General features: G+C 42.7%; 1 protein-coding gene across 1 annotated transcript; it reads right to left on the bottom strand.

The window, feature by feature from the left end:
• On the bottom strand, positions 1-26,121 carry RHOA (ras homolog family member A). The gene is made up of 5 exons (XM_086470172.1): positions 26,048-26,121; positions 7,977-8,134; positions 5,653-5,773; positions 2,262-2,392; positions 1-1,285 (listed from the first exon to the last, which is right to left on the bottom strand). Exons 2-5 carry the CDS (start codon positions 8,130-8,132, stop codon positions 1,112-1,114), a joined length of 582 nt encoding a protein of 193 aa, XP_086326298.1. The 5' UTR covers positions 8,133-8,134; positions 26,048-26,121; the 3' UTR covers positions 1-1,111.

Genomic DNA, 26,121 nt, shown 5'->3' with positions numbered 1-26,121 from the left:
TACAGGGAGCTTAGAAAACTGCCTTTATTCTATTAGTTGTTGGAAAAATGAAAATACAGAAAGAGTTTAGTTGGCTGCAGAACAGCAAGAAGTTCACAGGTTAGGAGTCTGATCACTACATGGTAACCAAACTTACACAAAAAGTTTCTTTTTTTTTGTTGTCTTTTTTTTTTTTTAAGTTTTGAAACTGGATCCAGCAATGAACTTAAGGCAACTGAACAGTTCAGAAGCTTTGAGTGTGAGCAGGCTGTCTTTTCTCATTCCTACGGCACGTCATGGAAAAAACTCCTCCTGGGTGTGCAGACCACTCAAATCATTCACATGGGTCAGACTCTTACAAATGAACAGGGGGAGAGTATCAGCTGCTTTCCATCGGACTTTATTTTCAAATACAGTTTCTTAAAAAACCCAGAACACCTTAACGCAGAGGTTACAAGTAACAGTATTAGGAAATCCAATTATACAAAAAATACTACATCTAAGCTGGGGTAAATAGATTTATTTTTGGTAACATACATTTAAACTGGCACTAATTACACAGTAACTAAAAGGTAACTAACATGAAACCACAGAACCCTCACTTTTCCTTAGCTGAATGGGACTTGGTCATTTCAGAGTGATCACATTTTCAAACTAATGTTTTACACCACTGAGCCATGAAAATCAGATCTTCCTAAATGTGATAGCACTGAAGCTACACTCGATTCCACATACAGCCATGTAACTGTTGTACTCAATTAGAATAGGACGTTAGTTATAAAGTAGTTACAGACCAATCCTCTGTGTTGACAGCTTTTTCTCCTTCTAGAGAGAAGAAAGAAGATAGAGAATTGTCTTCAATTAGCGCCTGGCATATCCTGTGAGTGCAGAAAAGGTTTGTTAGAGGAATGTTGAGGTTAACCTTGGGTGCACAGATGAATTTGATGCAGATTGTTATAAAAATCATGGTTGGCTTCTAAATACTGGTAGCAAGATGACTCGATTTTTAAATCTCTTAAGTAAATTATAGATAATGAAAAAGGCCAGTAATCATACACTAAGATTAATAAACAGCACTTCAAAATTACTCAAGTGCAGGGTGCTGCTTTGGCCATCTTCCTCTGGCCACACTTTATAAGAGAAGGCACCCGGACTTTTTCTTGCCACGCCGGGCTTGCAAAGCAGCTCTAGTGGCCATTTCAAAAACCTCCCTCACACCGTCTTTGGTCTTTGCCGAACACTCCATATACCCAAATGCACCAATGCGGTTTGCCATATCTCTTCCTTCTTCGGGTTTGACAGGCTCCTGCAACAGCACAAAAGCAAGAGGTGAGAACACCAGTCCTCCCTTTTCCACCCAGCTTCCCAACAAAGGCAAAGGAACTTTTGGATTAAATGCACATAACTAACTGGTTAGTTAATAATTAATTACTCCCCTGAGAGCGATCTTTTAGATAATAAAGGCAGATTTAAAATAAAATTTTCTTATCTTCTCTCAATGGAGCATGCATCTCGGCCTGGGTCACACAGACGGGGTCTGTATTTGCCTGCTGCACCAATGCTTGAGGACACAATCGGCTTTCTAGCACCCCCGAGCTTGAAGGCTGCAAGACCCTTTGAAACTTGAGCAATTGACTGCTTATTTCTGAGGAAACATTTATGCAACTCTTTGCCACAATTGTTAACAAAAGCCTATGAACAAATCCCCAAATTAATGCCTCAGTCTTTGTATAAAAACAAATACTAAGCAACAGGAGCAAAAATTCCAGGACAGAGCAGAATATCTGCAGTCCCATACCCAAGCAGGGGCTTCCAGACTCAATCTGAAAATGAAACCCAGTGATAGGCTCAGGAATGAGCCACAGTACCTGTAATTATTATCTCAAAACACCTACCAATAAAACTGTTTCCTTTCACACCCCAAGCATATGAAATAAAGCACAACTCGAGTGTACATGCACCTGCTGTGTTCATGTCTCCTAATTGACTCCTTTCTACCTCAGGGATCCAGCTCTCCAGCATGGAGAGCAGCTGACTGTTAGTGACCCAGTATAGCCCTTTTCACTCTTGAGAATGCCTTTTTCTAAAAATTAAGTCTCCAAATATGAAAAAAGAAACATTCAATTAAAGGTAATATATACTTTCTGTTTTCTGTCATGGATAAGCGTTCACCATGCAGCCCATAGGAAGCCGGCAGCAAGGCACAGATGCCCATGTAATGCTCTGGTACAAGCACTACACACTTTCTTCATTTTCTGTAAGACCATCAGAACGGAACCTGCCTGCTTCATTTTGGCCAGCTCTCGTCTTGTGTGCTCATCGTTCCTCAGGTCCTTCTTGTTTCCTACCAAGATGATAGGCACGTTGGGGCAGAAATGCTTCACCTCCGGGGTCCACTTCTCTGGGATGTTTTCTGAAAAAAAATAAATAGAAATATGACTGTACTAAAACCCACTTCTGGGGAGAGTTTTATTTTGAAGCTTCTACCTGCTGCCTGAGTGCTTTTAGCTCACTAATGCACACCAATGCCCTTTTTTCTACTCTTAATTTGGGAACCAAATAGACCTGTTCTGGTATTACCAAAAAAAAGACAAGCATGTTTGTGGTAATTTTAAGGCTGAAGGACACCTAAATGCTTGGTTTCTCTACAACTCTCGGTAGCTACTTGACAAGGCACTTAGCGTAAGGCACTTCAAAGAACAGCATGCGGAATTCTGAAGTAGAGCATTAAGAAATATTTTGCTTCAAGAGAAACATTTTATTTATCTCCAGAAGCTAAAGATGGGCACAACCCTGAAGCTTAATTTTTTACATCACTTCTTCCTTATAAAAAGCAACATCATCCAACCACTCCAAACTCTCCCGTTAACCATAGCAGAAATGTTGTTCCATACACTAATTACAGATGCACAGAAACAAAAACTTTGTGCAAGTCATTTGCAGATTTGCCATTTCTCCCTATCTGCAGCAAATGAATTTGCACTCTATACAAGAAAATTTTTTCCTCTTAACATAACTTCCCTACATGACTTTTTTTTTTTTTAAACTGGAGCTGCAAATGGAAGACCTGAGGGCTTTTGAAAGCAAACCCCTGATAAATTCTATAAAGCAGGAAGCGCTACACAGTCCAAAACATTCGGCTTTGCTTTCAGAAGCTCTCCGACATCTGAGATTCACCAGTGGATGTACCTGCAGGCTACATAGCCCCTTTTTATCTTCACAAAATTCCATTCAGCTTTTGAAGAGACATTAACTATTACGGCGTTGTTTTCTTGCTGGAAAGAACAACTTAGACAAGCATTTTGAAGCCAGTTTTTGCACTACAGCCAGAACAGCAACTCTGCAGCTGCACCTGGAGTGCTCAGGGGGTGCTGGCCTCCAGACACAGCACACCTGAAGAGCCGCCTGGCAGTGCACTGCTCCCTCCACTGCTCCCAGGGACACAGGCACTCTGACACTCGTGAGCAGGAATGGAGGAAAAAATAGCTAAGATCAGACTTGACTTAATTAAACGCCTCTCATCACCCTGCCTCCAGGGTTCAGTACCCCCCGTTGCTTCCAGGGCGGTCAGTTAGTTAGCTCTCCAGCTGCCAGGGGAGCAGCACGGGCAGTAGAAGTGAGCACAGCTAAGACCCTGAACGTAGCTGTTAATAGCCACACCAGGCATGGCTGCAGCACCGCTGCCACCTAAGCTTCAAGTTGTTTCGCAGAGATACAAGATAATGAAAGGTGTCTCTAAACACAGGATCAGGTGGAAGTGATACGAGAGAGGTCAGGATTTCCCAGATGTCAAGCTGGCACTGTTTTTTCTAAAAAGTCACTTTCACACCCAACTGCCACCCTTTGGAGGCAAGGTGAGAAATGAGACCGAGCACGTATCAAGACTGTAACATCTTAAGGAATCTTTTGTTTGCTCATTTACTCAAACCTTCTGCGAATTGTGGCAGGAATGGTATTTTCCAACCATCGTGGTAGCTGCATTCAGGACTAATCCTTTCAGTAACTGCATTTCTGTGCTTCCTGGATTCTTTTTGTCCCATCCTTTTTTCTTCCTAAGACACAACTCTGGGAGGCAGGGTTCATCCATAAGACAGATCAGAGGGGTAATTAAAAAAGCCTCTCTAAGGACAGCTTGCAGTGATCTTGATCACCCCGGCAGTAGAAAACTCCAAAGAATTCAGTGGTTTAAACACATTTAAGAGAGAACTGGTATCCCATTTATTAGCACCAGTTACAATAATTTGACACCTGCCATTAATAGAAAAGCAGAGCAGTCTCTCACTTTTCCTGGCGAGGGGCTGCCCAATGCATGGACATAATTTTGATCTGTTACAAACACGTACCAGTCAGTCACTGTACAGATGGCTCTTGTCAGAGCACAGCTGGTCATACACATGCGTATACACACAGAACCGATGCACCTAAAGATCCACCTTGACATTGTCTGCATTCCAGTACAAATAGCCACTAGTGAACAAATCCCAGTGGTGAGAAGCAGACGGGGGAACTTCTACAGCAATTCACTTGTTTAAGAAAGTGCTACCACAGTGTATTTGTATATGAGACCACACTGGATGAATTGAGTAATTATCATTGCAAAGGGACAGAAATCCAGAGTTCCAGAAACATTGAGTCTTAGAAGCAAGAGTAGCTCTATCTCCTGCTCCTTATCCTCTTCAAAAACATCTTTGTAAGATCAAATACATCGATATTTACACATCAGATTTATAAAGCAATCAGTGAAGATTTCAGTCTTGGACTTCACATGGAAAAGGTGCCCATCTAATACAGAGATTTTTGAAATCATATGTCAGGCAACTCTTCTCTCCATCACGAGCAGATGTCAGTCACTGGAAAGCAGACTAGGAGAGCATAAATCTCCAGCCTCTGATCATTTCCACCAGTGAGAGAGCCAGCTCCCTTTCAGTGCAAGCCCTGCTCCAGTGTTGTTCTAGCTCATGTTTTTCACCCACCAAGCAGACAGCAAAAATCCCCAGGCTATTTGGGATTAATAACTAAGAGTGTTTCAAGCTGATCTCTCTCGAATAAAAGGAGGGGGTAGGGGTGGTGGAAGGGATGAAAACATAAAGCTAGCTTTCTCGTTTACATGGAAAGAAAGTTTCTTTGTCTTCCTGGACATAGTGTGGTCTCAAGTGTATAAGAGCCTACAATTTTCAAGGAGAGGAAAAAAAATTAATAAATTCCAACCTTGGGTGGGCTATGCCACTCAGTGGACACCTTATGTACTCACAGGGCTCCTGGACACAGGAACAGTGCAGTTACAGCTTTCCTGCTTGCTTGGGGTCACCAATGCAGCACCTCCCAAGGGATGAGCGTGCTGCCTTGGCCCCCCAGACAACATTGCCAGGTTGGGGTGCTGATCTAGGCCAGGGAGCTGCTTCCCTGCTAAGGGTTGCTCAAACAATGCAGCAGAGCCCTGGGTAAACACAGCGTGCTGCTGAGGCTTTCAAAATGCCACTCAGCATTGTTGAAGAATACAGGTTCCTTTAAGATCTTAATGTCTGAAAACTATACATTCAAACCAGTATGAATTTTGAAACTAGGAATGCTCTCAATTATTACAGCACATGAAAATATATTTTACAGCACCATTTCCAAGGGGAATACAGCGACACAGAGAAGTAGTTCCAATTCATTTAGTGATCTACTCACCTAAACTATCAGGACTATCAATTGAAAAACACATAAGTATAACATCAGTATCTGGATAAGAAAGCGGTCTAAGTCGGTCATAGTCTTCTTGTCCTGCTGTATCCCACAAAGCCAACTCAACCTGCAGAAGAAAGATAAAGCAGTTAGCCAGATCACCAGGAAAGGTTTGATTCAGAAGCCAGCACCCCAAGAGAAGTGGATGAAATATTTCAATCAACCCACTCAAAAGGAGGAGACTACAAGACAAACAGCTTTGACAGGAGAACTACTAGAAACTTTATGTTCCATAACTCCAAAAATCAATGTATTGCATCTTACAAGACATTTCTTTATATCTATGACCAGTGTCAATTCTCTGAATGGACATAAAAGCTACCAGCAGAAAAGCAAGACAGAGGAATCAAAGAGAATCAGGACTGGGAATCTCTCTGCTAAGCATTCCAGAAATAAGAGTTTTCAGTGAAAGTGGACTCTCTAAGTCTATGCTTTTTAGGATTACGCACATTTTCAATTGGTTTACAGCTGGAACCTGTAGTGAGTAAGAAATGTCAAGATCGTACTTATTTGTGCACAAATTCATTAAAACACCATCACAGTAGACATTTACACTTGCAATTTGCTTTGAAATAAACCTGATGTGTGTGTAAAGCTTCTTGTTACTAAGAACCGAGTAAAGTTGCTAGCATTCTCAGTATTTCTACTTATGGTGGAACTAGGGGAGAAGTTCCCAATAGGATTGCTTAAAAGTGTAGAACGAATAGCCAATGTTTAAACCAGGAAATTTAAAAACTACAGTCAGGCTCTTAAGGTATACACTTGCTTGAGATTCTTCGATGCATCTGCCTGTGCAATAGAGTGAGTCTCTTCTTGTTTGAGCTTTTAGTTCAAAAATTCCAGGAAACAAGTCCACGGTAGCTCAGATAAAGACAGATGGGCAGAACTGGAACCCAAATGCAAGCCTGAACGTGCCACACAACTGTTTGGTTAAACTGTGAAGATACAAAGCCTTAGTTGCATGCATATACAAAAAAATCCTTTTGTATTTCAGTCAGAAATACTCCTCCTCTCAGAGTCACCTCTGCATTTACAGATGTGAATTTTGTGGCAGATGTTCGTATTTTTTACAGAGATGCCTGTTGAGGGCTCCCTCATACGACACTGGAATTGGCTCCTTTGCTCTATCTAAAAAAATGCATCTCGTACCATTGCTGTTTTGTCTTCAAATGGCTTCTGAACATTCTGGTAATATTTTTCTAGGAAGACAGAGGTAAGTGGCTGTCAAACGGAGCAGTCTTAAGCAGTGCACTGCTATAAACTTTTGTAATCAAGTTTTCTGAAGACAAAGTGCTTGGATAAAATACATCACCTAGTCACAAAAAAAAAAAATCAGCTGACATTTCCACAACAGTAAAAAGCACTGCTCAAACGGCTTATGCAATTTTTATTTAGATACTGGCTGCATAGAGCTGATAGGGCATGACTCCCTGTTCAGCCATTTAGAGATGCAGAGATTCAGGCAGAAGGGAATGGGCAAGTTTGACTAGATGGTAAGAGAGAGAAATGGAAATTATACCTATTTTAAACAATAGTCCTTAGAGTCTAAGAGACAATATAGAAACTGCAGAAACTATCACCTAGGGGGAAAACATGTTCTAATATTAGTCTAAAAGTAACTTTTTTTTACCCATTCACATAATGGGAGAGAAAAGCTCTTTTTAGACTCAAATTTAAAACGATTTAAATCAAATTTAATATAAAGCCCAAAACTAGCTCAAAAAGTTTTTGCTTGGCTGCTAAGAATTGCATTCCTTCAAGTAGGACAGATGATGCTGATGTACACTACAGTAATCAAATCCCTTTGAAGCCTGTCAGTCATCTGTTTTGAGGAGGATCCTGCATGTTGGCAGGAGTGGTGATGAAAGAGAGACTCTCTCCAGGAACTAGTCTTTGTCAATCAGAATACCAGGTCCCCATCAAAACAGGGACTCCACTATGCAATTCCAAAGGCTAGTAGCCCTGTGTCCTCAGCATGTAGGCATGTCTTTGAATTGCTCCATTCCCTCCCACCTACTACAACAATTTACTTGGAATAACTGTATGGTTTTTAGAATCTCAAATTGTATAAGGTTAGAAGTTGTTAAACAGACACTTGATATGAGCAGATTCCAGCAAGGCAAATATTTTTTTCCACAGGAACACGCTTAATATTTAAAAATGTATTTACTAACCATGAACGTGTACTAGCCACTTATTAAAAGAAGCGCAGAGATCTCCATGCTATTCTGAATAAATTCATTTTGACTGTTACAGAAGTGTACGCATACCTGCTTTCCATCCACTTCGATATCTGCTACATAATTTTCAAAGACGGTGGGAACATACACTTCAGGGAACTGATCTTTGCTAAATACAATCAGCAGACAGGTCTTTCCACAGGCACCATCACCCACTATAACCAGCTTTTTTCGAATGGCTGCCATAGCTGAAAAACAAAACAATGACTTATTAATTCTTCCACTACAGTTTTTAAGTGAAATGCTAATAATTAGTAAGAACTTTTAATTTGGGTCTGCATGTCCATTAGAGACATAGACAGGTATCTGGAATCACATGAGTTCAAATTCACATCCTTTTGAGAAAAACATTCCCCAGCACTTGTCAATACACTGGTGAGCCACTGCATGCCAGAACAATTGAATGGACAGGAGTTCAGCATTTAGCATTTCTTGTCCTATTCTAGAGGTTGACATAGACACATCCAGAGACAGTGTGCGAGCAAGCGGCACTGTCCAAGAGCACCTTCTGAAAAATGTTTTCAAGGCAATGAAGTAAGAGATGCTTCAAGGGCAGTAACATTTTCCGGTCATGCTTTGTCTTAACTACAAAGTGCCAGTCAGCCAGACTGAGGAGCGTCTGCTGCCATGTCAGAGCACCAACAGAAGGATTTAAAGGTAACCAGCCTGCCCCTTGAATTACAATCACCACACTGCAAAGGATTTTAGAAGGACACATTCCACACCTCAATCCGCTTTCCTGGACACCACTGTTACCAGGTTAATATAGCCTGCTACCAGCTTACATTAGGTAAAGGGGGGACACCAAGACACCTGTGCTCCACACAGATCTCCACTGCTCATTGTATTGATTTGCACCAGGACCGTACAAATCCACAGCTTGCTCACATGCAACTTTGGCCTCAAAAAGACAGTACGAAAACCTGAAAAGGTTCAACGAAAGCCTAGAGTCAGGGCGGCACTGAAGGAGATGATTGTGTTGGATATGGCAAATTTCTACATAGTCACAAGTGGCCCAAATAGTATGGATCAGGACTGACTGTTCATCATCACTTCCCAAACAAAAAGCGAGGGTGGGTGATAGATGCAAACGGTTCAAGCCCACCAGAAAGCAATGATCCCTGGGAACTCCAGCAAGAGGATGTCATGGATGCAAGAAATTTATACAGGCCTAAAGAGGACTGGGCAAGTACAGGGGAGAAGCTTCCTGTGTGAGTTAAAGAATGCAGAAACCACATCTGCCTTAGAAAATCTCCATAGCAAATGACTTTGAGGCTGAGAGAGTACTTTGGGAAGCACTATATATGTGCCTGCTCTCCTCTATCTCTTCCCTAGGCATTTATTCGTGACCACTGCAGGAACAAGCCAGAGATTTAGGGAGTGACCTGGCTACAAGGCAATGGAATGAGGACAGAACCATAACTATTTTCTTCTCCATAACATAAAAGCACTCCAGGGGAAGCCGCTTAGTCATCCCATAAAGCTTCCTAGAAACAGAGCCAAGAGCAACGCCACCATAATACCTACCACTTTATGATCAAAATACCACAGAGGGAGCACCCTTGTGAGTTAACTTTTGCCATGACAATTCCAGTACAAAGCTCTATGAGGGGAACTAGGGCTGCTGGCAAGGGGAGAAGGGCTCAAAGAAGCACAGAAGAGAATTAAAGGACACAGCAAAACCACTTTCTCCTTTCTACCTCTTCCTTTGCCTTATGAAATCAAGTAAAAAGGTAGAACTAACCATCTAAAAGCAACCTGTAGTACTGTTAGGTGGTGAAGAAGCAGTGGTATTACAGAGGTTCTGTACCTCTGCTCAAGGTGCAAACAGAGAAGAACCAAGCCCATCAAGCAGCAAGGGCTCAAAAACTTGTAGAGCACAGCTTTGTCAGACACAACTGCTCAAGTAAACCAAATTATCTCTAAAATGAGCTTCTTTCACCTTGTGACTATTTAGGTGCACACATTCAAGTTATCTACCTTAGGGATTTGTGGTTATTTTTACATTTGTGGAAGATTTAAAATGATCAAAGCTTTAAAAAGGTTTTCCTTCAGTGGTTTTAGATGGTTTTTGAATACCTTCTAGCAATGGTAATAATTGATTTTTACAGAACTGGAAACCATCTGTCCTCTGTACCAAGTCAAGCTCAACTACTTACAAGTTCTACCTACTCTCAGCTTTGTCTAATCTGCCCTTCGAAACTGTAATACTGAGTCCTACAAAACCTGTGAAGCCTCCTACTCCTGTGCTCCACAATATTTACTATGAGAAAATTTCCCCAACGTGTATCCTCAACCTTCTTTGATGTAATGTAAGCCCATTACTGTTTATCCTATTTGTCATGGGCATAGGAGAATAGATTATTTCCTTTCCCCAGTGCATCTGGGAATATATGCCTTCATTTAGTCTTCTCTTCAGGCAAAACAATTCCAGTTTATTCAAGCCTTCTCTGTATATCGTATTTCCTAGACTTTCCTGTTGCTCCCTTCTGGGCACAGTCCAACTGGCACAAATTTACCAAAGCACGGAGCCCAAAAGCTGAATCCAGTATTTCACCTAAGGCTTTACAAACATTAACTAGAGCAGGATTATTTTATTGATCTTCCAGGATATACTGTTGCTCAAACACCATACTAGAATTGTATCTTTCTCTCTCCACACCCCCTCACCCCCACCCCCCCGAAGACAATACTGTTGATACATTCAGCTTTTAATTCATGATAACTCCCAGCTCTTCTTTTCATTTAGGACTACTACATGGTTAAGTTTCTCGCTATTCACACAACTGAATATTCTACTGTCACACTTTTACTTATCCTTCCTCTGATTGATGTTTTATTCTCCCTTCAGATTCTAGTTCTGTCCTCCAGCTTAATCACAGTCTTTCTCAGAGGCAAGTTTAATAATCATGACTCCCAGATAGTTATCTAGGTCATTGATGAAATCACAGTGGAGACAAAGTAGGTGGATGACAGAATGGGATAACCTGTTCTTCCTCAGTATCCTCCCTCTTCCTCCCTTCTGTGCTAGCGGCTGGGGCTCTGGCCTTGATCACTTGTGTTACCTGCAATAGCACCTAGGGCAGGTGACCTTTTCAGCATCACCTATGGATAACTGTCTTTTTCTGTGGATTATCAGATCAACTCTTCCTTTATCTTCTTCTAAATACTTCCGTCACTCTAGATTGTTTTTTTAAGTGTTCCTTGCCAGTTGAATCTCATTTTATGCTTTGGCCTTCTACACACTTATGCCTAAGGTCTACAAGAAAACTGCAATTCTGTAAAAAAAATCATCACTTACTGTAGTGTCTTCTATAAACCCTTCCCTAAATAAACAGCTTGAAAATTTTATTTATATGTACATATAAACACACACACACATATATAAATATTTCAGTAGCTTTATTTTACCTCCTCAATATCTTTTTCCTGAGAAAAGCCTATCAAGAAACTCTCCCTGCCTGAATCTTTCCTGAGATCTGTTGACATTATTTGGACCCAATGCAGAAGACCACTCTGTCAATCAAGGTGCCCTCCATCAGCAGTGTATCTCAACCACTCCCTTCCCATTGCTCAGGACCCACTCCATGAGACTCTCCCCTGCTCACAGTGTTTTATGTGCAGGACAGTCACCAGGACATCTCACACCTGCTGAACAGTGCCTTCTGTCTAGTACATAGAATATCTAGGCAATTAAAATTCCCTCACCACCAAATTTTAGAGGAACCTGCCAGATGCTCATAAAAAGCCTCCATCTCCTTATCTTTTCCTGGTGACCTATGGCACCCTCATCTTTTTTTACTTTAGTTTCACCTCCCAGAGCATTACCACAGAAGAATTCCTTCTGCGTAATACCCTTGGAACAAATGTGTTGTATAAAATTCAAGTCAGGATGCAAAGATCACCACTTACATCCTTGAAGCTTTCACTTGCCTCCAAAGCCCTAGGAGTGGCTTTTGATTTGCCTACCTCAAGTGTTCCACTGAGCGTGCAGCGCAGGCTGAGGCTGGTTTGTTTACGGACCTCAACAAATTTTCAGAAACAGCCCAGAATAGAAATGCTGGGTAGACAAAGACGCCTCAGGATGTCAGGTCTGATCACTGGATAGACCCCTCCATCCACCTCAGAAAGAAGTCACCAAACATCACAACCACTTGTTTCTTCCTGACACTAGTGGTTACAAAATTCACAGCTTTACAGTACTTGAAGTTTCTTCTCTACTGCTGAGGTTGAACCCTTACTTGCTGCCAGAACAATACACTCCACTCCTGTCAACCCGCAGATCTCGAACATCAAGGATGGAACACTGCTGTTGGGCCTGCACCCAGCTTTCTTCTTATGACAGATTCAACTTGCCTGTATCACTGAAGGTCTCTGGGCATATGGACATTGTTCTAGTGGTGCTACAACGTCCCAAATACCCATATTTGGTCTTCAAAATTTAGCAGCTATCTGACCACAGCAACAGCATCCCATAATCCACGCATTAGCATATTTACAATAATAGTGTCCCTAATCAGTGTACAGATCAGCATCTTTTAGATAATTATTTTTAGATAAAATAAACACATTCCTATCCAGTGGGTAGCTGTAAGGAAAATACTCAGAAAAGCAACATCATTGTAGTACAATAGAGAAAAAAATGGATTACTTAGAATAGAGCTACATCTTAGTGGTGTGCATGAAAGGACAATCCTAACAGCATTCAGAGCAGCCAGGTCCTTCTGCTGCACTTTGACATGCTCTGTTTTTCTCATATCAAGTATTGTGAAGCTTGGAAATACATCAAATTTAGACCAGCGGTATGTGGTAATCAAAAAGCACTTTACTAGCCCAAAAAAGTTTCATTTAAGATGTACAGTACTTCTGTTACATGCAAGTTAGTATTTGCTGCAGCACAGCCTGTCACCGGTGAGTACGTGACTACGTTTAGAGGTACAAAAAACTACATAAACTACCTAAGAGGATATCACAAATAGACCAAATCCAAGCTACCACTACCTCACTGTAACTGAACACAAGTACTACACATTAATCCTTTTACACAATGTGTAGTAGAGCAGGGAGATATCAATAAATCCAGAAAGCTGCTAGAAAAGCATCACTGATGATACACACAGAACATTGAGCAAGAAATATTCTATCCCAATTAGTGCAGCAAAATGGCTGCAGTGATCTTCTAGGGGAATCCATGCTGTCTTCTGCAGCAAGACAACATACCTGAAATTTTTCCTACTCTTAAATGAACAACTCCTCCTAACTTTGCATTTATAGGATTCTTAAAACCAGATAGTCTGCTAGGTTCAAAGTGGAAACTCTCACAACATGACTCAAGTAACTCACCTGAATGGAAGAGATTCAATTATGACATTTCCTCAACCTAGGCCAGTGCCTTTCACAGGTATTACAAGAGCTTTAGACATCGTTTACTCAATCCCACTAACATCACAGGAGGTTACAACACAAGGAGCTCCTGTTTGCTGAGAGTAGCCACACTAATATCCTTGTTACATGAGGCTGCTATTTCTAAGCGCAATGACGCTCCAAGACCCATGCAGCATAAAGCCCTGCTTGTTAAGAGAATCTAGCAAATAGTGCAGAAGAACGAGAAATGAGGAAAACATTTTTTCTGTGTTTTAAACATACTCCCCCCCCCGTATTATTGTTTACTGCAATGGTATTTGCTTCTTCTCTTCAGCACGCTATTTACTTTTCCAAGGAACAACATTTCCAGTGCCTCCTCTCCTGCAAATCTCTAGGCCACACAGCATGAGTGACGATTGTGGACAGGCTGTTGACGTTCTGAAGTTGGATAAGCTGGTAACAAACATGCCAGGTTTGCCTGTCTCACTCTGGATCTCATCCTGGAGAAAGTAGTAAGGTGGAACACATAGCCCTTTACCACCACATAGGCATCCTGACTAATTTCCATTACCAAACAACTACTACCAACTTCAGATTGCTTGCATAATGCAGTTTTGTCAAAAAAGATCTTGATTACTACACATTCTAGCAAGAACTCAGCAGAAGTAGCTCAGCAGGACCATTAATGATGTTTCTGATGCTGAGGAGAAAATATCCTTTAAATTATTTCCCACCTAATCTTGCTCAAGTCCTTAAAACCAAAATGTTGGAAAGCAAGGGTTTTTGAATCTTGTAGACTGCTTTGCTGCTGACTGCTCCACACTCAGCACCTAAACCAGATAGCTATTCAGCGAATTACAGCCTGGCACTCTTCTCACTTGCATCAGTTCCCCATTCAGTCAGTCAGCCCTGCCCTGGGCCAGCAGGAGGAACAAGAGCAAAGCTGAAGGACCAGAAGATGAAATCCTACTCAAGTGTCCCCCATCCCGACCAGTCAAGCCCTGCCCTCTACCTACCACAGGGGAGAACTGCCTCTGCACCAAAAATATACGCACTTTTGTTCAAGTCTGAGGGGGAGGAGGAATGAGTTTCCCCAAAGACTCCAGTGATGAAGAGGACATGGATAAGCAGGCTTTTCTCAGTTTTCTTCTGGCTGTTTAGCAAGGTTTGGCATCAAAACTGAGAACTATCAAAACAGCTTGGAGCAGAAAGCAGATCAGCCCAAAGGCAAACAGGTCTGCTTTTAGGGCAGCTGTATATAGACAGTGAAGAAACTGAGACTGAATATGGAGCATTTGGGTGGGGGAAATGGTCCAAAGACCATGAGCACAGAAAGGGGAGGGGGCAGGCAAACAGGCCAGGAGGAGGATGGCAGAAGGATGTAACCACTCAAATACACCCTCCTCCAGAGCAGAACTCAGGATTCCCACATCTCCCAGCTGTTTAATTTCCAACAGGAGGCAAGCGTTTCAACCTTCTCCTCCATTAAGTCTCAATGGAAAATGTCAGCGACTATACGTTTTGTATTTTTTTTCTCCACTACGCTTTTCACTAGTGAAAGTACGTACAAACGAATATCAGAAACACTGTAGTTTGCTGTGGAAAAGCTAGTCATGGTACCATAAATCAGGTCCTTTGAGCATACATAAGCTTATGTGTGCTATCATGCTGTTCCCCCTCCGCCTCCCGCACCCCCCCCCAACTCATACAGGATGGCCATGTTCTTAAATAGCAATAGTTATGAAGTAAAGGAAATTATGACCCCAATTCACATCTTACAGAAGTTGCAAAATGGTAGCAAACAGCCTTGGGACTGCAATAAGAGTAAGAAAAGAGTTAAGAAAAAAGAAAAAAGGTGATTCAACCACATAAAGCAGTTAGTTACAACCCATGCTTCTGCTACAGGGTTTCTTAAGATCCTGGAAAACTACATACACCAACACATGCTGCAAGTAACCACTTATTTATTGTCTTTATTTCTGAAGACATCCAGAATAGAACTCATCTGTACAGCTGTACTGAAAGTAAAGCCAGATGACCTCCATACTCAGAGTGATCATGCTCATATGGCACCATGTACAACTTGATTTCAAGTATTACTAGGGTAGAAATACAGCACATAAAGCAGTTTGACAGTACTGCAAAATAGACCTATTTTCAACTACAGTGCTATGTGGGAGCAGTTGGTAAGAAAAAGATTATCTGCTGGGGTTTTTTTGGAGGGTTACTTATGAAATTTAACACTTGAAAAAAGTCCCAGAGCTGGCAAAGCACAAGGCAGCCTACTGATGTTGCACAGTAAATGTAATCCACAGTGAAACAGAAATTTTCTATTCTAAGACTGAAGGACAATTGAAAAAATGACACAGAAGGTTAGCGTAGTATCCGATGCAACTAAAATAATGGACAGAGGTCCTTCACGAAGGTCCTCAGACAGGGTGAGCAGAGTGTTCAGCTTTGTGCTTGCAGTTTATTCAGACTGTGTGTTAACCATGCTCAAGTCTGACAAGTTTTACTAGTTTGGGAAAAGTGCTTTGCAAACATAGCTGTACATTTCCAGAGACAGCTTTAAATTGGGAGTAGTATAGCTGTGTTACAACCCCAGCTAATAAACCTCACCAGGTCTCAGCTAACTCCACAAATAACCAGCTCAAGCCTCTTTGTACTACATCACCAGAACTGGGAGCAGGGTCAGCTTAACTGCATTAGGTCTTAATGATGTTGGTTTAGTGCCAGCCTCGGTGAACCCTTAATGACTGATGAATTTTATACAGTCATTAAGACTTATCCAAAAGTATCAAATTGGCATTTAATAGGCATGGGGCACACAATGCATTTCAGTTAAGCACACAGCGTGTCATTCATGCTGCCTCTACGACAGCTGTGATAGGGCAGGAGATACCTCATCCAGCATAAAGCCTGCCAGTGCAAAGTTTTTGAGGAAACCTGAATCTGCAGCCAGTACTAGATCCGTGTTGTGTCATGCAGACATAGCACGTCTAATCTGAGATATCATGTGAAGTCTCAAAGCTGGATTCATCCTATCAAATTACAGCCTTTGCCCTTGCTTTCTTCTTCAGGATAAATCCTGTATGACAACATACAGTTCATCTGACTCTCAGAGAAGAAAATCATTTTGGATTCTGATATATTTTTCCTGATTTCTAACCACCATAGGAAACAGCAAAACATTTTGCTTTGCTCTCCCTCCCTGTGCAGCCCACCTGCCTGTGCTTTACAGGAATGACACCTCAGCACGATCAAACACTCCTAGGAACACATAAACTATCTCTTGTCAAAATGCCCAAGCCATGACCCATGTAACCCTCTACACATCCAGCACTGTGTCCAGCAAGCAGCTCCAGTACAGACACTGATCAGGGGACTAACGCATCCCTGCAGCTAAACTTATATCTCCTCATCTAGAGACTCACAGACCATCCTTTACTACAGGTCTACACACATACAGAAACAGTACATTGGCTTGGGACTCGGGTCTCTCCACCTGGCATTCAGGATCAGTTTAGGAATGGATTCCTACAGAAAAGCAGAAGAGGAAAAAGGAAGATCCCCTCCATGCTCTCCAGCCTCCAACCATTTCAGCTTAGGAGCTTCTTGGGTCAGATATGGTTCCCATGAATGTGTAACCTCAAACAGATTTCTCTTCCATGAGCTTGTCCAGACTCCCTTTGAACCCATGTAAACTTCCAGCATGCATAACATCCTGTTGGAGGGAGTTCCCATAGCTTAATTACACATTGTGCGTAAAGCCACTTCCTTCAAATTCAAGATTGTCCCTATTAGTTTCTTTTACTGCCTCCTAACTCTGAAATGGAAAGAGAGTGAACAGTTTACCTCACTCACCCAATAGATCTTCCAGATCAAAGCATCCTAGCACAGAGGTTTTGGTTTGTTTGTTTGTTTTTCTTAATACCTTTACACCTTTGACTGCAGCGACTGGCTGATGAATCAGGTGGCTGCTCCCAGCATAAGGAGTAACAAAGTGGTAGAGGTGTCACGGTGAAGTGCTTCAGACAGGAGGGCCCTTGGAAGCCCAGCAACAGAGCCCTGTGTACCTTCCCACCCCACATCGTCCAGAGAGCTCCAAAGGCACCAGTGCTGCTCTAACACAGGCCCCAGGAACTGGAGCCCAGAGGGACAGCCCTATTTTGACAAGGGTGTGTTGTTATAGCCACTCTCGCTGTATCAAAGAACCACACCCTGCGCTGCATTTCAAGTGCAAACATGCTGCAGCTGGGTCATTCGCGGTACACCTTCCACTCCTTGCACGAACTCAAGTGCGGGTGGGCCATCTTGACTTTAAAAACAGGTGATTACAGAGAACCCCCGACCATGCCTCTTGCTCCAGCAGTTAGTGATGAGGTTTTCTTTGTCACTTCCTCATTTATTTGGCCTCTGCGAATTTCTTCATACTGGTATTTTGTTTCTTGCAGGTGACTGGTAAGAAATACAGCCCAAGAGCTAACTCCTTCATGTTCTCACTAGACACAGATTCACTTGAGTCTCCACTTGCCTTTTAAATCTATCCTCTTTCTACTAAATTTAATATGAACCATATTGATTTTGTACTGGCTTAGCTTCTCACTGAAAATGATGTGCAATTACTGTCAAGTGCTAACTGAAGCCTAAGATGAACACCTGTACTTAAGAACCAAACTGAAACAATTAACACTAATTGTTTCTATTTCTCCCAGTCCAGGCTGAGTGACATTGCCTTAATTCTTTCCTGAACGCTTTGTTACTTATTCCATTATTGTACCTGGGATTGATGTCTTAGTCTGATGGGATTATAATCATTAAAGTTGTCCTACTTCTCTTTATTATTACTGCATATTAGCACTCTCTCAAACTCCTTAAACTGCTGCAGCATGTAAAGAGCTTTCTGGAAAAAATATTATGTAAACCCCCTGATTCTCAGGCCAGAGATCTTCAGAGCTGAGATATATATATTAAAACAGAGCTGTCAATTACCAAGTCTGGTCAGACTAGGTGTGCAATACCACGCCATTTTTTTCTATATTTTATTTCAATTTAAAGAGATAATCAAACTACCTGATTGCAGGGAATTCCCCCATGTATGGACAAGTAACTGGCAAAAGATAAGAAACAGAAGGAAACGCTCAGCTCTCACAGAAGACCACCAGTGGAACCTGCACAACTCAACATTCCTAAATGACCTGAAAAAGCTACGAAAAATAGCAATGCAACAGAATTTACAGATGATGCCAAGATATTCACATAATAAAGGCAAGGGCTTACTGTGATGAATTTCAGAACCTTAACAGACTCTGTGCCTAAGCAATAAAATTTTAAATAGATAAATGTGAAGTGATACACAAGGTAAAAACCAGACTCAACTTCCTATATGAAATGATGGACTGGGAGCTGGTAACTGCTACTCAAGGGCAATATTTTAGGGTTATATAGTTAATTCCTTTAAAATACAAGCACCAACACTCTGAAAAGCTAAAAAAAATATTTAAAAATCCAATATTAAGAACTTGGAAAAAAAGAACAAACTAGAAATCATTAAGCTGATGTAGGAATCCACAAGCACACCTGCAACTTTTGACCCTGTGCGCAGTTGTGATCCTCCCCGTGTCAAAAGGCAGTAAAGGAACTGGAAATGACTCAGAGCAGGGCAACACAGGCGATTAAACTACAGAACAGCGTCCATATGAAAAACAACTATGGCAGAACTGGAAAAAGGACAATATGGAAGAAACACAACCAAGGAAGAAAACGACCACAGACAATTCTAAGATCCTAAGCAGTGGTGAGAAAAGCTGGGGCCTGAGCATTCAGTCTTTAAAACAAGGACAATGGCACATAGGATGAGCCAGGTTTAGAGCAAAGGCAGGCAGGCCTCCCAGCAGGGCACACAGCAAGGCTTCATTGTTTTTACCACACTTCAACATTTTAGATCCATAATTTCCTAGTCATAAGCTTCTCTTTGCGCTCCCTTTTCCTCCCAGTTACTTTTCAGGCTTTTGAGCTTGTTTTGTATTTCCTACTTTCAGTTTCTACTTTACTCCCATTTCATCTGTAGGGCTTTCTTGCATTGTCTTTTAAGTGCAAACAAAACAGATGTCTCCATTTCCTTTCCCAGTCAGGTTATTTAATTCACTTTCAACACTTGATTGGGGAAAAATATCGCAAAAGGAGGTTCCTGAAATGTCTTTTCTAAGCCTGTTTAAGGCAAAATTGTTAGAAACTAAGCCAGAAATATGTGCAAGCAAAACTCCCAGTCTTAACAGTGTCACCATGCATCCTGTCTTGTAAACACCAAACTTAGCAAGGTCCTCCTGGTCTGCCAGAAGTTTTCTTTGTTCTTCACTATCTGCAAAGTTCCCCCCTATGCTGTTGACCTCCCTATTAGTAAATTAACACCATTTCAAAACTCAGGGAAGACGACTAATTGCAGCATTTCTCCCCTGCCTTACTCTACCATGACAAGTCCCTCTCCAAGGCTGAAGGCAAAACTGGGATTACAGAGGCAGAAAGCAGTATTTTGTCCTCAGGATCTGTAGCTGCCATTGCTGTCCTTCCACCCTCACTTAACATTCTTGTTACTTTGCCCCTACTGACTAGATCTTTGTTATCTGTAGGTAGGATGACTTACGAGAGCACTTCTCTTATGCAATACCGAGTCCCAAGATTACTTTACACAAAATGAGATTAGGGCTTAATATTGAGGTAATTATAGTAGATCTGTGGATTTCCACTTCTGTGCAATCTGCAAAACACTTTGCATTTGTGCCATTTTTTTCTTGATATCCTCTCTTCTCAGACACTTCCAGCACATCAAACAGGATGTGGGGCACCCGTACACCAAACAAGGCCGGTTCTGCTTGGGTGAGATGGCTGTGTCTTTAGGCACCCACTGCTGCCCTGCACCTGGCAGCAGAAGTACATATGGACGAAAGAAACTAACACCAATTCTTCCAGACAACCATGTTTTCATACCCATAGCTGACTCTCTCACCTGAGTTCCTCCTCTTTTCCCGTCACAAGACATCTCTTGAGATGGCACTGGTTCAGATCAAACACCCATCAAGTCCAGTACCCTGCCTGACACACACAGGTATCTCAGAATAAAGAAGGAGCAAATGTCAATACCTCTGCAAGCGTATTTTCTCAGTTTCCAGCTTGGGGGTATTCTTAGGTGTTTCGGGTTTTTTTTAAATCTTTGTGCTCAACAGCACATTTGATAGCATTTTCTTCTGTGATTTAACCTGTTTGATTCCAAAGCCACGTAAACTGTCATTCAAAGCACTCTGTGGTGCTGCATTCTGCAGTCTCAGTACAGACTGCGGGAGAGGCATCATCGGTTTTGATCTAGACCAGACTGTGCTCAGTCACGTCTTTGCCAAGCTGAAGGGTTAAAATCTTTTAAAGCATCCCTTGTATGGAATCCATCCCTTATTCCCGATCATTCTTCTCAGCCTCTTCTTTGCTTTTCCAGTTGCACTGTATCTCAAAGTCCATCTTCCTTCACACAAAACCACAGTAATCAGCATGCTAAGAACTGAGAGCCATGATATATCCTCTGTTTTCTTCTTTATTCCTTTCCCCAAAGCCCCTCACACATGCTCCCATGATCACTGCTGAACATCAAACTTTCATTTTCACAGAATTATGACAGGCTCTTCCTCCTAAGTGGCAATAATTAACTTTCACCTCATCAGTGCATAAACAAAGACTTTTTTTTTTTCCTCAACTTTGTATTTATCTGCAACAAATTTCATTTGACATTTTACTGCCTGTAATTCAGTGTAATGACAAGCCACAATTCTTCCTAGTCAGCTCTTGTCTTTTCTTCCCTTACTACTCAATACCTCTCTCACCAGATCACTTATGAGTATACTGAACAGCATAGGTGTAACACAGATCCCTATTCTTCTCTTGTCCCAAACTTCCCTTCTCTGCACTTGTCAAGTCATTCAAAAACTCCAGTAGATTGAAGCAGCATCATTTCCGTTGCAAAAGCCACATTGACCTTCTCCCACTGTAAGCTGTTAGCCCACCTGGTTACTTTTTTTTATAGTTTATTTTTAAAAAAGACATTGAACTCTGCCATATCCTGCTGAACTATCTTTAAGAACTGCTACCATGTAAGCCATCTTATATTTCTCTGGCTTCAAGGTATTAAGTGAGGAGTTACATAGCGTAATTAATAATTTGGTCATTTCAGATCCGAGTTTCCTTTAGAACCCTTGGGCAAACAACATTTGGTTTTGGCATTTTGTAACTATATTTATCACTTTGCTCTAAAAACTTCTTTACTGACACTTCAAACAGAGATAGATCTTCCAATGAGTCCTGTTCCCCATAAAGAGAATTTCTGGCATAGGAACTTCTTTGGACTCCCCCACAGTAAACAGGAACGCACACAAGTCATTTAACTTTCTACCTATGGCTTCTTCATCAAGTATTTGTTTCACTTCATCATCATCTATTGGCCCTCTAGACTCCAGCACATTTCTTGCTTCTGATGTGCTTGGAACAGAATTTTATTTTTTTTTCTATTAGTATGATGTTGCTCAGAGTCTCTCTGGCAGGTCCTGATATTTTTCATTTGACTTACCAGAGTTCACGTTCTTATTTACTTTTCTAGTTAACTTCATGACTTGAACCTTCTGAAGGCTGTATTCTTATTTCTAATACTTTCTTTATCCCAAACTGCATGCTCATTCTCATCTGTCTCATCTGTTAACATTCCACAGTATAATTTAAAATCTTCCCAACAACATTTTCAATTTCAAGCGGAGAAGCCTAGTTTTGCTGTGGTTTACATGGAACCCAGCCTTTCCAAACAGCTTTTGGATTGAGGCTCAAAATATGAGCCAATTCACTTTGTCAGTACCAATTCAAGATCCTACTATAAGACAGCCTTCTCATCTCACACAATTTTAACAGAGCAGATAGAAGGTGAAGAATAAAGAGCCTCCAGATGTAGCATATAAGAAAAACAAAATGTAAGCAAAGAATGCAAACAGAGATAATTGGTACTTGGAAAGCTTCTAGTTCTTTCAAACCACTAACACACACAAAGACAACCTTCCTTAAAACTGTGAAGATGAGGAAGAAGAATCACTTTGTACACATCCACACTAGTGATCTGTTCCAATTGTGACAGTTCAATCAGTCAGTATACGGTCAGGTGAGACAGAACTATTTACTGTTGCAAAGCACCGCTAATTAACTGACCACAGAGATTGAATTCAGCCCCATTTCTGATTAAAAACAATTAAAAAAAGCAAACAAATACCCCACAACTGTCAGAGCTTAAGGAAAGACCGACCTCATATTCTTCGTGGGTGTTCTGCCCAATTTTACTTAGTATACGAGTGACGCTCCATCTGTTCCTTCTTCTAGGGACCTTGGTCATGGAGGCTGGTCAGAGAAAGACAGCGAACCTTGTTCTGATTAGTTTAATTAGATGATTCACTTAGGAAGGACTGGATGTTAGCTGTGTGTATGCAACAGTGGATGGCAAATAATTAAGAGGTGGCCTATGGATATCTTTGTTCTTTTACTGTCTCAAACACCCTTCTCGAGTGAAAACATGGTAACAGGAAAAAGACAGAAGAGAGGATGGACAGATCAGAGTTGTTCCACCTACTCCCATTATGCTTTTGGGAGTTTTTATTCACAGTTCAGAATGAGGTGAGAACAGAGATTACATCAAGGACACCTAATAGTGCTGTAAAATGGCTTAAAGCAAGTACAACTTAACCGGTGTACTGCAGACAGTCTTTTGGGATATTTGTGCTTATTTTTGAGACAACCCCAAAAGTAATAAGCAACTACCTCTTTCTACTTAGCTACCTAGCTATCCATGCAGTGTCCTGTGTTGCAGCAGAAGAATCACAGCAACAGGCAAGGAGCAGAGGATTTTCATTGTGCACTCAGGTGTGTGCATTTGCCCAGCTGTATCCCTGGGAATGAAGGTAAGCTGTCACTGGGCGCATTTATTTTGCACACCACCATTCTGTACTACAGGGTTTCATCCTTACTACTTGCTTACAAGGACAGACTCATCATGGATCAATTTGATTTAAAGGGCATGCTGGCTAGCTAGCCTTTATCGACATGCTAACTTCCTCAAACTCCCTGATCAAACTTTTTCTCTACGCTAGTTAAACTGCACTTGAAGACAAATCGTAAGACAACAGCATGGTGCGTGAGAGTTTAAATGGACGTGGAACAGCACGCGAGCCAGGTTAGTTTAGTACAAAAAGTAAAAGACAGTGAGTGTCCGAGTGGAGACTTGGAAAGAACCTAATGATATCACAGCAGCGAGGAATGCAATGTTACAGAGAGACTGGATGAGGAGATGCAACAGGCTAGTGAGAACGTAGTAGTCAAGGTCAGAAATTTCTAGTGTGGAATGGACCAAAGAAATGGCATACAGAGCAGCCAACACGGTTTGGGACAATGTAAATATGTTGAGAGAAAAAGACGAAGTGTAAAATGTAAGAAAAAAGAAGAGTTACCATTAAAAAAATGATGAAAGATGACAATATTTCCAAGCCCCTCCAAATTATCACTGTTTTTATTTGGAATTTGCTTATCAGAAGAGCCATCGCTAGTCCTACATCCTGGTGGCAGTTAAGATCATTTAGGATGTTTTTACTGTCAATTCCTGGCTCGGAGAACTCCCCGCCTCTGGCGCTCAATTGCTGTGGCACTCGGCCAGAGCATGAGTTTGATGAACTAGGAGGGATAACATAAGAGTTGCTCAGCTTAGCTCTGTGACTGAATTTCTTTTGCCCCTTGTGTGAAAGTGCATTTATGTCTTGAGAAATTATAACACCCCCCCCACATTATTCTAGTGTTAAATGATACAAATTGCCTATTAAAATTAATTTATGTCAAGCATTTATGCTGAATATGCTGTTAAGCATTCCAGCGAACTAATTAAAATGAAATAAGGCTAATGGCAATTTTTCTTTATTTAAACATGTAACCTTGGTCCAAATCAGTCAGAATTAGTCTGCATATTCCAAACAGAAACACAAGTGCTGGGGGGCTGGAGACCTGGGTAAGGCCAGAACAGGGCAGGAGGAAGGCACACAGATGCAAATATTTTCACCAACAATCTCTTCAGGGAGGGAGAGATTTAATACTTCCCTACTGAAAAAAAAAAAATAATCCCCAAATAAAGCCACTGAAAAATCTAATACTTCGAGTCACAAACAACATTTAGAACAAGTAAAACTAATTTTTGAGATGTCTGAGCTAAAAAGAGGGTTATAAAAGTTTGCTTATAGAAGAAGTGCACTATTTCAAAATCACATAGCAGAACTGTTCCCTAGTCTAAGCTCTGGGGGAAAAAAAAAGCAACAACAAACCTAACACTCCCCAGGCAGGTCTGGGGATTTAGTTTTCTCTGAATCCTGCATCACATACAGAAAGAGCTCATGCAGGGCTCCCCGTCACGAACAGGTGAACAGCACCAGGAGAGAAACAAAAGCTGGATATGAGGCAGCAACTAAAACAAACCAACCCTGTTCCAGACACCTTGCAGAGACTCACTTAAAGGGATATCAAAGTAGTTAAGGCATCGTTTGACTGAGGACAATACTTTGTCCTGAGCCTCTTGAATAACTTTAACTCTGTAAACCTCTAGAATAAGTTTTCGGCGTTTTTTAATTTTTATTTTTCAGACCCAAACACGACTGAAGTAGTCTCAAGGATCCTCTCACCCCGAAGAAATCGGCTTCCTGGCAAAGAAGGTTTAGGCACCGTCTAATTTTAAGCTGGGTAATTTTCAGTCACGGGTAAGGCTGTTGGGCCACTCGGAGCCGACCGCGCTAATAGTTCGCTTTAAACCAAAACCGAGCTCTTTGCTACACACTCGTCCGCGTGCCCTCGGTCTGCTGAGGCTGCACCAGCCACGGCAAAAAAAAAAAACATTATCAAAAGTTTGTCGTTACACTCTGAAAGGCGATTTCTTCCTCGCCGGCTAACAGCTGACACACCGACAAACCGCGGGCAGCCCTTCCGCAGAGGCCGACGCCCCGGCTGGACCCGGCGCAGCCGGCGGGACGCACAGGGGGCCCGTGAGCGACCCACGCGTGCGGCCCCGCGACCCGGCCCCGGCTCACCCCCGCGGCCCGGCTCCACGCTCCGGCGTGGCGGCACCTCCCGCGCGCCCGGGTGACGTCACCACAACAAGCTGCCAGTCAGCCGGGTCACCCCCACCGCCCGGTACCCACTCATGTCACACCCCACGGCGAGCGGAGTGGGGGGTGGGGGGCGAGCGCCGCCTCCGCGCCGCCCACGGCGGAGCTGGCGGGAGTGGGGTCCCCGCCGCGGCCCAGGCGCCGAGGGCCGGGCGAGGCGCGGGCGGCTCCAGCGGGGGAGCCCCCGGGGGCCGCGCCCCAGCCCGCCCGCCCCTCCCCCGCTCCCGCCGCCCGGAAAAGGCCCCGTTACCGGCCCCGGAAACTTGGGGGCTCTCGGAGGGGCAGCCGGGCACCCGCACACGCCCTCCCCTTTTGTGCGCGCGATGCCGCCCAGACGCGGCGGCGAGAGCCTTAGCCGGGCCCGTCCGCCCCCGCCCGCAGGCCGCGGCGCGGGCTCGCGGCGCGGGCTCCCGGCGGGGGCGGGCGGGCCCCACCCGGTAGCGACGGCGGCGCCGCAAAGGGAGGGAGAAAGCCGGCGAGCCACCCCCCTCTACCTCCCCAGCAGCAAACAGCCTCCCCCGGTACCTGCGGCCTGCGCTGAGGTCTCGCTCCCGCCGCTTCCTGCTCCACAGGCCCGAGCTCGAGCAGCGGCAAACGGA

This window comes from Leptosomus discolor, chromosome 9 (genome assembly GCF_034619465.1).
Source record: "Leptosomus discolor isolate bLepDis1 chromosome 9, bLepDis1.hap2, whole genome shotgun sequence".
In the NCBI taxonomy this organism is placed as follows: Eukaryota; Metazoa; Chordata; class Aves; order Leptosomiformes; family Leptosomidae; genus Leptosomus; species Leptosomus discolor.
This window is presented reverse-complemented; position numbering and strand designations above follow the sequence as displayed.

Bases quoted from the DNA above. Each gene is read 5' to 3' on its own strand.
- RHOA (XM_086470172.1), bottom strand. From the start codon at position 8,132: ATGGCAGCCATTCGAAAAAAGCTGGTTATAGTGGGTGATGGTGCCTGT. The intron at 2,393-5,652 runs GTGAGTAGATCA...ATTTTTTTTCAG, and splicing joins TGATAGTCCTGATAGTTTAG to AAAACATCCCAGAGAAGTGG. The intron at 1,286-2,261 runs GCAGGTTCCGTT...GTGCTGTTGCAG, and splicing joins AGCTGGCCAAAATGAAGCAG to GAGCCTGTCAAACCCGAAGA.